General features: G+C 50.5%; 1 protein-coding gene across 16 annotated transcripts in view; it reads left to right on the plus strand.

Annotated features, from left to right (window-relative positions):
• NIPBL (NIPBL cohesin loading factor) overlaps nt 1-15,221 on the plus strand; it is a 1,722,939-nt gene that overhangs the window by 787,255 nt on the left and 920,463 nt on the right. For all 16 annotated transcript variants that reach the window (XM_085631078.1, XM_085631072.1, XM_085631074.1 and 13 more), the window contains one exon: nt 8,258-8,409. In XM_085631078.1, the coding sequence (XP_085487204.1) occupies nt 8,258-8,409 (152 nt within the window). The remainder of the gene's footprint in view (nt 1-8,257; nt 8,410-15,221) is intronic.

The raw sequence follows: 15,221 nt of genomic DNA on the forward strand, positions 1-15,221 counted from the left end.
TCAGTGACAAACCCAGACTGGTCCGGCAACACCAGTAAGGGGACTAGGGGTTGTAGCCTAGTAGCTATAATTTTCGTCAGAATTTTTGCATCTTTATTAATAACCAAGAGGGGCCGGTATGACCCACATTGATTCGAGGGCTTATGTGGTTTTAACAATGTGACAAGGAGAGCTTACCGGAGGGAGGGCAGCAGTGTTCTCGTAGGCTTCTGCATAGACTTCAAGTAACCGAGGGGCCAGATCCGACACGTCCGTTTTGTAAAATTCACTGGGCAGCTCATCTGGCCCCGCAGCTTTACAGGTTGGAAGAGACATTATGGCCTCCTTAACGTCCTCCTCGTCAAACGGTTGCATAAGGTACTCCCGATGAGCTTTGGACAACCATCCAAGTGCTAAATCATCAAGATACGCATCGATCTCCACAGTTGATGGGGACTCTCTGGAGGCATAGAGACTGGTATAAAATTGCAAAAAGGTATCGGAGTTCCGCTATCGAATGACGGGCTACCCCATCTCCATCAATCAGTTCGATTATATTCTCCTGACTTCGTGGTTCCGAGACCTTCTCCGCAAGGGATCGGCCATGGCGGCCGCCCTCTCCATAATACCATGCTATTTTACACCGGGAACAGTGCAGCATTTCCTGGTCTACCGTGTCATGTTCAGTGACAAGTTCCCTTATCGCAGCCAGTTTAGCAGTGGAAGGATCGGTCTTATAGTCTCGTTCTAGTTGAGAGATATCAGATGTTAATTTTAGTATCCTACGTCGAATATCACGCAAGACTCCGTATTGGGCCCCAATGCAAGATCCCCATGGTGACCTTAAACACTTCCCATAGCACTCCCGCGCTGTCCACCGTCCCTTCATTCAATCTAAAATAATAATTTTTTTTTTTTTTTTGAAAAACCTTTATTACAGTTTCAGAGACATACAAGTATGGGCGTACAACCAACAGGCCGGCCGCTAATGCACACTATAAGCATAGACACATCTTAACAACCACATCGGTGAAGCAATAAGAGAGCTACTGGAGTGCTAATCAACTCAGCCAGCCGCAGCCGCAGTCCATAGACAAGCAAAGAAAGGTTTCATATTTTTAAAGAAAACGAAAAACATCACACATTCAAGGCAGAGGAGGTCAATAGTAGTAACATGTGCTCCCCGTATCGAAGGGGTAAACAAACCCAGGGAGAAAGAGGGGGGGGGGGCAGGCAGAAGAAACCAAATGCACATGTCGCAGGAGCATAGAGGAATGCGCGGGCTAGGGAGACAGAGCAGCATCCATCTCTCGCGTCTGGGGCAGGGCGCAAATACCTCCACGATAGGAGTTCCAGGGTCCCCACACCTTAATACACTTCCCAGGCTTGCCTCTCGCCACATACACCGTTTTCTCTCTGAACATACACCAGTCCATGTGTTCCTTCCACGCTGAGACCGTTGGTGGCCTCTGGGAGCCCCACAGTTGTGCAATGTCACGCTTCGCTACCATATAGCCCAGAGTCACCCACTGCGTCTGCATCACAGTGTAATCAGTCGGCTCCCAGACATTCAGCAAACATCTCGGTGCCTCCGGCAACAAGGCAACATGCATGACTTCTTCTAACACCGCATGCACTCTACACCAAAACCGAGTCACCTCCGGACACTCCCACAGGATATGGAGGAAAGTCCCCAGTAGTCCACAGCCTCGCTTACACAGACCATCCACCGTATACCCCATACGCATCAAACGAGGCCCCGTGACGTACACTCTATGAAGTATCTTAAGCTGGACGAAACGCAAGCGGGCCGGGATAGCCACCTCTTTCGGGGAGGCCACCGCTGACACCCAATCCTCGTCGTCAAGTTCCAAACCGTCGGCAATCCATGTCTCCCGCAATGAGGTCAGCAAACCCATTCGATCATTGATAAGCTTCTTATAAATCAGCGAAATGGTGCTATCCGGCACATAGCCGTCCAATACACTATCTTCCAACGGGGAGGACTCCGGAATAGCCGCAACGTCCGGGAATACGGAACACAAGGCGTGATGAACCTGAGCGTACCGAAAGTATTCCCTATCGCTCAACTGATATTCGGTTTTCAGCATGTCGAACGTCTTAAATTTCCCTTTCGTCCAGAGATCCCCTACCTTGCTGATATTAATCATATCCCATTTCTCAAAGCCTTTCGTAGTACACAGATAACCCAAACGCCGGGAAGCGTACAATGGCGTTGCCCGAGTCAAGCGATCCCTCCACCCCATCGCCGCATTGGCTGCATGCCACACCTGCACCGCGACCCGCGTCGGGCCTGTCAATCGCGCATCAAGGGACCCTGAGTATAGTGCTCGATTATAATCCCCGCTTGGCGATAACAATTTGTCCATCTCAAAAGCCGGGTTCAAAGCAGGCCCATACATCCCGTGATTGACAGCAGCCAACTGGGAGGCCCAATAATATCGTTTAATATCAGGGAGAGCGACCCCCCCATCGTACCACGGTAGGGTTAGTTTGGCAAGAGCGATCCGCGGCCGCCCATCCCAAAACAATCGACGCTGAAGACACTCCACCTCCCGAAAATAGCGGGCCGGCACTACGTCCACAGTGTTCTGTAGGGCGTACATCAAGCGTGGCAGCGACATCATTTTGAACAACGCCGCCCAGCCGAGCGGCGAGAGCGGCAGCCGCCGCCAACCCGCCACATCCGCCCTTAGGCGCTGAAGGGGGGGGAGAAGATTCCGCTCATACCGGGCCACCGGGTCTAGGGTTATAAAGATTCCCAAATACTTAAACCCCGACTGCGCAACCTGGATAGGGCACCCCCGCGGAAGGGGGGGGGGCCTCCCCGTAGAGAACGTACACACAAGACTTAGCCCAGTTGATGACCAATCCGGAGTTGCGACCAAAGGAGCTCAACACATCCACCAATACAATGAGCGATTTGCGCGGAGATGCAAGATACAAGAGGATATCGTCCGCATATAGGGAGACACGATCCTCGTACTCCGGCGTCCATCTAAGGCCACGCATCGAAGGGTGCCACCGCAGCCACTCCGCAAGGGGCTCCAAATAAAGAGCAAAGAGAAGAGGCGACAACGGACATCCCTGTCGCGTGCCCCTACCCAAAACAAAAGGAGCCGACACCCGTCCGTTGACCACCACCTGTGCCAGTGGGTTATCATAAAGCAATTTCACCCAACCGATGAACCCCGGGCCGAACCCAAACTTCGCCAATGCTGCCCAAATATACGGCCATTCCAAGGTGTCAAACGCCATGGTAGCGTCCAGGGACGCCAAAATGGCCGGCTCACGCATGAATGGCGCTCTAGCGAGGACGCCATGCAGTCGCCGCAGGTTCAAAGCGGTATTGCGATGGGGTATAAAACTGGATTGATCCTGATGAATTAGGTCGCCCACGACCCGGATCAGGCGATTGGCCAATACCTTGGCAAGGATTTTGGGCTCCGCGTTCAACAAAGAGATAGGCCTGTAAGAAGTACACCGATCCCGCGGCTTCCCTTCCTTATGGATAACAACAATAGTAGCAAGACGTTGGTCAGGGGGGAGGGAGCCCGCCGCCTGTGCCTCAAGGAACATGTCCCGGAGATACGGCGCAATCTTATCTGGGCGCAACTTATATCATTCGATGGGAAGGCCATTAGGACCCATGGCCTTGCCAGAAGCAATAGAGCGAATGGCCAAAGCAATCTCATCCGGCGACGGGGCCGCGTCCATCAATACTTTATCCTCATCAGATAGAGATGGCAAAGCAATGTCTTTAAGCAGCAGGCGAGAGTCTTCCTCCGATCGCTCAGAGACCGGAGAGTAAACCCCGTGAAAATACTCCGCAAAGCAATCAACAATATCACCGGGGTCCGTCACACACACACCATCCACCCTCTCAACAACCGGCACCACTCGACTCGCTCTCTCCTTCTTATCCAACCAGGCAATCAACTTCCCCGCCTTATCACCCATATCGTACAAACGCCCCTGTTGCTCCCTGCTCATACTCTTAGCAGATTCAGTAACCAGCGCCTTGTAGTCGGCCTGTTTAAGCCCCAGCACATGCAGTCTGTCATCCGTAACACCTTGCTCCAAATCGATCTCTAACTCGGTGATCTCATTTTGTAGTGGAACCACCTCTTTCGCCTCGCATTTTTTGGTATGGGAGATGAGAGACAGGGCCTGGCCCCGGAGCACCGTCTTAAAGGCCTCCCAAAGGGAGACGGCGGAAGACACCGACCCCACGTTGTCGTTAAAATAGTGTTCCAGGGACCTAACCAGGTCTGCACGGATCGTGGGGTTTCGTAGGTACCAGGGGTTGATCGGCGCCACCCTCCCCACCGCCCCCATGGCGATATCTAAGTGTAGCATAAGAGGGGAGTGATCAGATATACCGCGGGCCAAGTGTCGCACCTCCCCAATCATCCCAGCTTGGGCCGCAGGCACTAGCATATAGTCAAGCCTCGAAAGACTACCGTGGGCCCCGGAGTGGAAGGTATATTGTGCTTGTCCAGGGTGTTTCAACCGCCAACAATCTATCAGTCCCAGGGTATCCAGAAAGCCCCCCAGCCAGTTCTGGGCCCGAGGGAGGTCCCTAGGGGGGTGTCGATCTTCAACTCCGGAAACCACTGCGTTAAAATCCCCCCCCAAGACCAAAACCCCCCCCGGAAGCCCAAGTAGCAGGCGCCCCAAATCAGCAAAGGTGGCCGTCTGTAGGCCCGGCGGCACGTAGACAGTAACCAGCGAAATCAACTTACCCTCCCATCTCCCCACCAGCGCAGTGTAGCGCCCTCTGTCGTCGTGGAGCACCTCATCCACCTCCAACGGGAGAGAGGTCCTAACTAAAATGCCCACTCACCTCGAGCCAGAGGTGAAACCAGAATGGGCCAGAAGGCGATATCCTCGCCTGTTCATGGCATGGAAAGAGTTCCCTATGAGGTGCGTCTCCTGCAAAAACACAATGTCAGGCGAAATACGTTTCAAGAACTGCAGGACCACCCCCCGCTTTATCCTGTCCCCCAGCCCATTCACATTCCATGAAAGAAGTCGCAACCCCTTACCCCCCATCCCCCCCAGCACAAAATATCCCCCTCCCGGAGAGCACAATCATAATAACACAACAGAAAACATTACCCCGCCTTGTGATGCAAACAAACAAACCCCAACCCCACCCCATCAACCCCAACAAAACTCCCCCCTCCCTGCACCCCTGCGTGAGCCCAAACAGCCCCCCCAACGTGCAGTGTGCCTGTCGCCCCAATATGAAACTCACTACAAAGAAGACATGAAAAACCCCAGAAGGAGGAAAGGGCCCCAGCAAGCCCCCCGCAACCTCCAAATACCAAAGGGCAAAGTGTTACAAACTGGAGTCCAGTGCAGCCACAGGTGCAAAACGTTACCAGTCCGGTCCATAGCCAGGATCCCAGTTCTATTCCTTCTCCGTCGAGCACTCTCCGCTCTCCGCCATCCGACCTTCCCGACCTCGACCCCTAGGTAGGGCATCCAGCCACTCTCCAACCGCCTCCGGCCGGTCAAAGAAATGCGAGCGACCCTCTAACTCAACCCGCAGCCTAGCCGGGAATAGCATCGCATATTCCAGCTCCATGTCCCTCAAGCGCCGTTTGATGGCCAAAAATCCCAACCGTTGCTTTTGAACCGCTTGCGTGAAGTCTGGGTAAAAGCTAACATTAGAGTTCTCGAACTTTAATGGCCCAGCCACCCTCGATGCCTGAAGGATAGCATCTCTATCCCGAAAAAGTCGGGCAATGATAGGCCGCGGGGGAGCACCCACCTTGGGCGCACCACCCGGAATCCTGTGGGCCCGTTCCACAGCGAAGAACTTGCTCAGTCCCTTGGGTGCTAGATGAGTCACCACTAGATCCTCCACAAAAAGATCCGCAGCAGACTCCTCCGATCGTTCGGGCACCCCAATAATACGGACATTATTCCGCCTGGCCCTGCTTTCGGAATCCTCAAGGCGACGATCAGTCAGGTCACTGGCGAGCCGCAACCTCCGCACCTCTGTCTGCAAAGCGGCCACATCCACAGTTAGGCTCGACGCCGCTTGAGTCAATGAGTCGACCCGGTCATTTGTTTTGGACAGGTCCGCTCTGACCAAATTCACATCAATCAACACCGAGTCCAATTTATTAGCCAGGGTATCAAATTGCTGGTTCACAGTCGCCTTCATCTCCTCAATGGCCCCCATGACATCCAGCAGAGTCAATTCTGACGATGCGCCCGAGGCCTCCTTGGGCCGCTCAGGCGATTTATGTGATCCACTAGGGGATCCCTTCGGCTGCGCATAGCGGTCCATGTTGTTGGCCTGGGTATAAGCTCCCCTCCGGGTAGACTTGGGTTTCAGCTTGTCGCCGTCCACTCTCGCAGCCATCATCAGCGACCACCAAGGTCAGCACCCTCCAGCACCCGGAGGAAGGCCAGGCGACCAATGCAGGAGATCCGGGCCACCAACTGAAATAGGCCCGTTTACAGTTCGAGAATCAGGCCATGCACTCCGTCCTCGGCGCTGCTTACCCGAAGTCCCGACGTCAGTTTCCGCAGATCAACTCGAAACCGAAAGTGAAAGCACGGGTTCCGGGGCAGGCCCAGACTGGCATGCCGCTGTTGTTCACTTCGCACCCGGGCACCTCACCAACTCGAGTTCGGGACCAAGGCCGGAGAAGGCCGCAAACTTCAGATCGCCACCAGTCCGGTTCCCGGAGTCCGATTTCGATTTGGAAAACGAGTGGCACCTTAGCGCAAGATCATAGACAAAAGCCCGTCTAGAAGACCAAGATTATGACAGGATAGACGTGGGAGGGTGCGGAGGCCCTCGGGAGCCACAAGCCTACGCGGCCATCTTGGTTGCGCGCTAGGCTCCTCCCCCTAAAATAATTTTTGATTGCCTCGGCTATAGTCTGTCGGAAAACAGTCTTTGAGTTCTGAGGGTTGGAGCCTCCACACAAAGGGCGGTTTCTGATAAGCAGGGATTTGCAGCGCAAGGAGGACAGGAGAATGGTCAGACAGAGTGCGTGCCTTATGTGTCACCGCGACTGTCCAACGACAGACAGTCTCCGAGGTGAGCCAAAAATCAATACGGGACCAAGACCCGTGCACAGCCAAAGCAATTGTGCTCTCCTGATCAGCAGGGTGGAGCCTGCGCCAAATGTCATGGATGTAACCAGTAACATTTGGTCCACATCTCGCTGCTGCCCGCTGTGTCCATTGTGACATCAAGTCACAGATTAAAACCCCCTCCCCGAATTTCCCAATACTTGTTGTAATAGACTTCTATTTTTTTTAAAAACTAAATTAAACAAAACCACCATTTCAGTAGTCTGCCAAAAATAAGTTTGCTTAAGATGGCCTCCGTAATCCTACACTTCAGCGGGTCAAGTCAATGCTTATGATTTATGATTTCCCCTGAGAACTAAAGATGATTAACTTTTCATTTTGCAGTTGTCTCATAGAATCATGTGATCCGCGACTATTCCTTGTGATGTACCAAAGTGAATCTTTAATGATAAAAAAACGAACGCAATAAAAATTAACCAGCACATGGTAGTTTCAAGTTTTTGGGGCTAACGTTTACAGCAGTAAATGGGCTGGCAGCTCATCTTTCACCCACCTAGCAATTATGACAGGTTTTAAAGAGGGTGGCCATGCGCAGTATTATCTGTAGGCTGTCATATGCTCCCTGGACAAAGGCGACCTATATGATTGAGAATGTACAGCATTTGCTAAATTTAAGTGGACTCTATCATTCACTGAGCACATGGAGAACAAATCCCACTTACTGCATACAGCCTCCACAAATGGTATAGGCCATAGTTTTGCAGACTGATGGTACCTTGAACTAATGGGGTCTAGTAAATACTCGCGCCATAGAATTACCGTTAAGAAGGGAATTTCCTGGTTATTTACTATTGGATCTCCTTGCTGACAACTGTATAGCCTAGGATAAAGTATCCTATAGCAACTGGTCTTAAAATGGTGCCATATTCTGGATGCCCCTAGTTGTCTTAGTAGAATCTAAGCTCTGATTTCAAACAGTAAAGTGAAAAAATAAAGCGCCTGCTGTGTTTTTTTTTTTATGGTTCTGAAGTTTTCTGGGGGAATACACAATGCTAGAAATAGTGGTTCATCTTTTCCTAGACATTAAGTTATTTTTTTCCCCAGCATTAATATAATGCAGATTTTTGTCTAGGTATATTCTAATTGCCATGACATTTTGCTTTGTTAGATGACCATTTCTGTTCTTTTTTTGTAGGTGGCCTGTTAAGTTCAAAAGCGAAGCGAGCGAAAGGTTCATCCCACAAGCAAAGAGTTATTATCATGCTTTATAATAAAATATGTGATGTTGTTATCAGCTTGTCGGAATTGCTGGAGATCCAGCTACTGACAGACACCACTATATTGCAGGTATGATGGTTTGTTAAAATATAATTTGATAGAGTATGTGGCTTGATTTTAAAACCGTGATAATAGATTATTATTGATCAAATTAAACACTGAATCGTCCTGCCATTGTGGTGGGGCTAATATGTAAAGCATATCTTTGTATGGAAAATATGTCTACATAGGTAGCAAGAACATTACAACTTTAAGGCATTCATTCATACCTACCACAAATGTTGAACTTATACAATTTTGTGGGAGTTTTAGATAAATGTATCCTTTATTGACACAAAAGAGTAATTTTTCTTTACTATCCTGAATTGCTCGATAATTATTAGTGTCTTTCATGTGTAATCTAGACTGTTTCTGTCTAGTTTGTGAAGCAATCTGACACTGTGCATGAAGTTAGTTTGTACTACACACAAACAGTGAAAGTAGCACATTTCCTACCATCCTGCACTGCCACATACCTCTCAATAAACAGTAACCCACCTGGGTGGAGTGACATTGTGCATAGGAGAAGAACAGGCAGAAGATGAGACCATGTCAAGTGTGTCTCTTAGGTTCCTTCTCAACATTTTTCAACCTAGAGTTGCCCAGCATCTAGAGATCCTTAGCCAGTCTAGGCATGAGTATTAAACTAGAGGCATATCCTAACGGAATACCTTATGATGTGTGTTTTGTAGAAACCATCCGCTATGTGTACTGTAATGCCCTGCAAGTATCAAACTGGCTTGTAAAAAATGAATTTGCTTACATTTATATGCTGTAAAATGCTCTTCAATTTACAACCAACAGTAAATGTCAAATGTTGGAACGAAAGTCTTCGGTATGACTTTGTGAAGCAGTGCTGCCACACTTATATATTTTTTCTTTGTAGCCCTGTGTAGTTACCTAGTAAACTAGACAGCCCAGCAAGTATTCTGGAATCCACTCCTCTTTTCTAAAATAGCTTGCTTCTCACCCTGCGGGAGCACCCAAAGTCCACCCTGCCTTTAGAAGTTAGCTAAAGTCCATATACCCAGACTGTTATGTGCAAAAAGGGGTTCAACTTAATCTGTAGTGGAAAGACCGGCCTTTTTACTTGTTCCCCAGATAGGGGTGGGGGGGGAGGTCCCTCCCAGCTCCTCCTATTATGCATGTACAGCCATGTGTATACTTGGGAGCATTACACCTTCAAGATGTCAAGGACATGTGTAAGTGTCCTTTAAGAATTTGCAAAGTTTTACGTGTCTGTACCTCCGCTCCGAGCCTGCTTGATGATTAGTGCTGGTTCTCCTTGGGGTAAAGTGCGCATGTCGAGTTGGACAGGTGCCTTTCTCTGACCAGCCAGACGTGCACTTGAACCCTTGCCTACCTCCGCAAGGTAGGAGCCCAGGGGATTGCTGCCACAGCCCCCAAGGCTCTGAGCGCTGGTAGCGCCTAACCAAGCCAATCCTTGCACTTCTCTCTTACTGTTTCCTAACAAACATCAAAAGGAGCAGCATCTAGATTGGCTCTGGAGTCACGGGGTTGGACAGGGTCTAAGGGAGGTGAGATCATTACTTACATGCTCGCAGCACGCACAGATGAGTGGAATGGAGCCTGAAGCAAAGACCATCATTGTGTTTGGTGCTGACAAGAACCAGCTGGTGAGTGTGTGTAACCTTTGTTAGCTTAAGAGGATCAACGAAGTCCAGCCTAGGCATTTAGCTCTGTGATGGTCGTCCTTGTTACTATATTGTGCGATATTCTTTGACGCGCCAGGTAAGTAGGTGTTGTATTAAAAGTAGATTCCTCTGAATGAATTTTTTTTTTTCCAGAGGAGTCTGCTTTTAATTGCCACTTAGCTTGCGCTACAAAGAATAGCGACACAAATACCTGTTTACTTTTGTGAACGAAGATAATAGACACAGTTCTTTCACTTTCACACAGCATGCTGCGTTATTTTTAAGCCACAAAAAACCAATACAGCGCGCTGTGTGAAAGTGATAGAATAGTTTATGCCGACCAGCGGCTGCCCACCTGGAAGGAAAGGCGTGGGGGAGGGTGACAAATGCACAAACTACATGCATGCAGGACCTAAGACTGACCCCAGCCTATTACGACAGGAGAGCCAAAAACGCATGCTGCATAACTATAACCATGGTACCTCAGCTTTGCGATTGGTGCACACTTCCCTCAGACACACACTGGCCACTGCTAGATTACTGCAGCCTTGGACTAGGGTAGCCACCCAGCCAGTATTTACCCAGTGCTCTGCCCGCCTTCTTCTCCTTGTGCTGCAGGAGCAGGGCCAAGTCCATCCCGGACAGCCCAGGGTCCAGGGCTCGGTCACTGCACCATAGAACATGGTGGCCAAGACCCCAGCTTCCGCCACGCTGTGAGAGGAATGCGGGCGCTGCACCCAGGTCCGTCCGGGCTCCCACAGGTGTGTCCTGCTCAGAGCTCACTCCCGCCGGTCACTTGGTGCTCTCAGAGGCCCACATGCATCCGGACTGCAGAGAGCACAATTTAGGAACAGGGTCGAACATGCCTGTTCAGCTGCCAAGCTGGGTAGCAGCCACAAATCCTTGAGGAACAGAAAGTGGCACAGAGGAGTGAAAGGCATGTGTCTCTGAAATGCCGCATCGCAACCTTCCAGCATCACTATATGCTGTGAGATCTACTGTAGATTATTCACTTTAAAAACCATTCCTGGCTGCTTGTTGCCACTTCCCTGTCGTTTGATGCCACTGTTACTCAAACTGTTTTGAATACTCATGGAGCAATGTTTCTATTCTAGCATGTCGGGATGTGTAAATATTTCTATTCCATCCAGTGACATAACCGGTTTTGAGTGTGGGAACGGCTGTGAATTCAAATTATTCCTGATGCTTTTTTGACTCCTACTCTTTCACCCGTTCACACATACAAGCCAGTCAATCAAGAAGTACTTCACGCATAAAAAAGGACTATTAGCTTTGGCAATCCTTACCTCAGAGTTGGCTTAATATTTTATGTTACGTTGCGCCAAAGCGCACCCACGGGCCCTGCTCCTGCAGGAACTGCAGCTTCACTAGCCTCCGAGCCGCCAAACCGCACGCTGACAAAGGACGCAGCCACCTCAGATGCATTCTACTAAATACCCGCTCCGCACGTAAACAAGCCGTCGAACTCTGGGACCTGCTCGACACATTCTCACCGGACGTCACCGTCCTGACGGAGACCTGGATGAACGCCCGACATCGGCATAGCCATCCCGGACGGCTACAAGTTCACCTGCAGGGACCGCACCAACGGAGTAGGAGGTGGAATCGCCATCGTCCACAAGAACACCCTCAGGTACAGGGTCTCGACCAGCACCTACGACACCCTCAGCACCGCCGAACACCTGTACTTCCAGATCCACGCGGACCCCAACACCACCCTCAGAGGAACTCTCGTCTACAGACCCCTCGGACCCCGGCTTCAGTTCGGCGACACCATCGCCGACTTCGTCAACACGCACGCCATGGCCGCCACAGACAAAATCCTCCTCGGAGACCTGAACTTGCACCTTGAGAACAACGACGACAGCAACTCCGCCCCCCTGATAGACAACCTCTGACTCGTACAGCTCGTCACAACGCCCACACACTCCGCTGGCTACACGCTCGACCCCAATCTCAGGCTATGGATCAACGACTGCGCCAACACTCTCGCCCCTATCAAAAAGCCCTCCCAACAGACACGCCGACAATAAGGCCGGCTGGTTCACCACGGACCGCCAGGCCTCCAAACAAACCTGCCGGAAACTAGAGAAGAAATGGCACCGCGAACAGACACCGGACAGCTATGCGACCCACAAGAACGCCATCTGCAGACACCATCACCTCATCAGAACTGCAAAAAGGGTGTCCTTCAAGGACCGCCTCGACAACAACACATACAACAGCAAAGAGCTCTTCAACATCGTGAAGGAACTCTCCAACCCCGGCTCCAACACCAACGACATCCCGCCATCGCAAGACCTATGCAACTCCCTTGCCACCTTCTTCCACCGTAAGATCGCAGACATCCACGACAGCTTCACCAACCTGACCGCCTTGACAGCCACCGACACCTCGGACCCCCCAGCCACCATCCACACCGACCCTCCCTGCTCACCTGGACCAACATGAACGACGACAACACCATTAAAATAATGAACACCATCCACTCCGGCTCTCCGTCTGACCCATGCCCGCACCACATCTTCAACAAAGCTAGCGCCATCATCGCACCCATCTCTGCAAGGTCATCAACATCTCCTTCGAGACCACGAGCTACCCGGAGAGCTGGAAGCACGCAGAGATCAACGCCTTACTCAAGAAACCCAAGGCGGATCCAAGAGACCTCAAGAACTTCCGGCCCATCTCCCTACTCCTGTTCCCGACGAAGGTCATCGAGAAGATCGTCAACAAACAACTGACCCGCTACCTCGAGGAGAACAACATCCTGGACCCGTCCCAGTCCGGGTTCCGCAGCAAACACAGTACCGAAACAGCCCTCATCGCCACCACTGATGACATCAGGACCCTGCTGGACAAAGGTGAAACCGCAGCCCTCCTCCTCCTGGTCCTCTGAGCCACCTTTGACACCGTCACCGCACCCTATGCACACACCTCCACAACTCAGGGATCCGAGACAAGGCTCTGGAATGGGCTACCTCCTTTCTCTCCGGTAATCCTAGAGCGATCGCCTCCCCCCATTCCTCTCCGAAGCCTCCAAGATCATCTGCGGCGTACCCCAAGGATCATCCCTCAGCCCGACATTGTTCAACATCTACATGGCACCACTCGCCCACGTCGCCCGACTGCACAACCTCAACATCTCCTACGCCGACTACACCCAGCTTATCCTCTCCCTCACCAAGGACCCCCTCACCGCCAAACCCAACCTCCACGAAGGAATAAAGGCTGTCGCCGAGTGGATGAAGAACAGCCGACTGAAGCTGAACTCTGACAAGACGGAGGTCCTCATTTTTGGCTCCACCCCCTCAGCCTGGGACGACTCCTGGTGGCCTACCACACTGGGAGCAACACCGGCACCCACTGACCACGCACACAACCTGGGGGTGATCCTCGACACAACACTCTCCACGACCAAGCAGGTCAACACCGTCTCATCCTCCTGCTTCAACACCCTCCGCAGGCTCCGCAAGATGTACAGGTGGATCCCCACCGAAACAAGAACGGTCACCCAGGCCCTTGTCAGCAGCAGGCTGGACTATGGAAACGCTATCTACGCGGTAGCCTCAGCCAAACTCCAGAAGCGTCTGCAACACATCCAGAACGCCTCTGCAAGCCTCGTCCTCGACATCCCTCGTCACAGCCAAATCACACCCCATCTGAGAGACCTGCACTGGCTCCCCGTCAACAAGAGGATCACCTTCAAGCTCCTCACCCATGCACACAAAGCACTTCCCAACACTGGACTGACATACCTCAGCAGACGACTCTCCTACACCCCGAACAGCCAGTTCCGCTCCGCCGACCTCACCCTCGCCACCTTCCCCCGCATCCGAAGAACGACCACCAGCGGAAGATAGCCGCCAAGACCTGGAACACCCTCCCCATCCTCCTACGGCAGACCCAGGACCTACTTACCTTCAGGAGGCTACGCAAGCCCTGGCTGTTCGAGCAATAGCAGCACCCCTCCTCCCAGCACTTTGAGACCCTCACGGGTGAGTAGTGTGCTTTACAAATGTTATGATTGATCGATTGATAAATGTTCTTACACTGGATAAGTAACTAAACTGCTTGAAAGACAGATAAGGAGGTCCTTGCCCAGTGTCTTACATTTTTTTGGTAAGTGGGGAAAGCAGCACCAGAGCTTGACCAGTCTAACCTATTTAGAGATGACTGCTAACCTGCATTCAGCAGCCTCTGTGTGTGAACCTCTTCTTCTAACTTTACATCTGTTCCGTCCATGTGGATTCTTTGTAGTATGCAGCCCCGGTAGTTCCATGATTTATGTGCTCTGGACATATACTTTCAGCTGAGTAATCTAGCGCTTGCTCTTCAGATGATTGTGAGTTGGGATCCAAGTCCTAAGTTAGCTGAGCTCAAGACAGTCCATTTTTTCTTTCTATAGCTCGTGCCTCAATGTCTTTAACAGAGCCTTAATTACGCTCATGAAATAAAAACATAATCACAAAGGAAATTGTTATATTGTTTGTGGAAAATATTTCAGAGTTACTGTTTGGGACTGAACCAGAGCAGTGGTTGTTAACCTTTTAACTTCTATAGGCCCCCACTTAATTACTGTAATCTGGGGACACTCACTTGAATCATTATTGGAATCTGGGGACCTCCACTGAGTCATTACAGGAAGCTGAGGATCCCAGCCTTAGCAATTTTGATGATTTGAATCGCACAAATATGCAAAATACAGACAACAAGCATTTATCAAACAAATACACAAACGATGAAATATTTTAATTAATTCTAAATTCAGTTGCGACCATCGTCCATATTATGTTCTGATCGATTACTTGTACTGCTGCACAAGTCAATTTGTGGATACTAACTTAATTTTTAGCTTCCATTTCCAAATTCCTCCATATTTACATTTTGCTTCCTTATTCATATAAACATTATTCATCTGTTGATGATTCATTTTCTAAAAAATTGCAGACTCCCCAAGTGTCCCTGGACCACAGGCTAAGAACCCCTGAGCTAGAGGGCACATTCATGAGTAAAATTCACCTCCCACCAGACATGCTGGTGAAGGTTTAAGGATTTTCAATGCTCCAGGAAAATAGATATTTTACTGCTGAGGTACTCTGCGTATATCTAAACACTGTCAAAGACCGTAAGATATGGCTTTTTGTAACTGAAAGGTTACTTCATTCT

The sequence above is a fragment of the Triturus cristatus genome, chromosome 2_1 (genome assembly GCF_964204655.1).
Source record: "Triturus cristatus chromosome 2_1, aTriCri1.1, whole genome shotgun sequence".
NCBI lineage: Eukaryota > Metazoa > Chordata > Amphibia > Caudata > Salamandridae > Triturus > Triturus cristatus.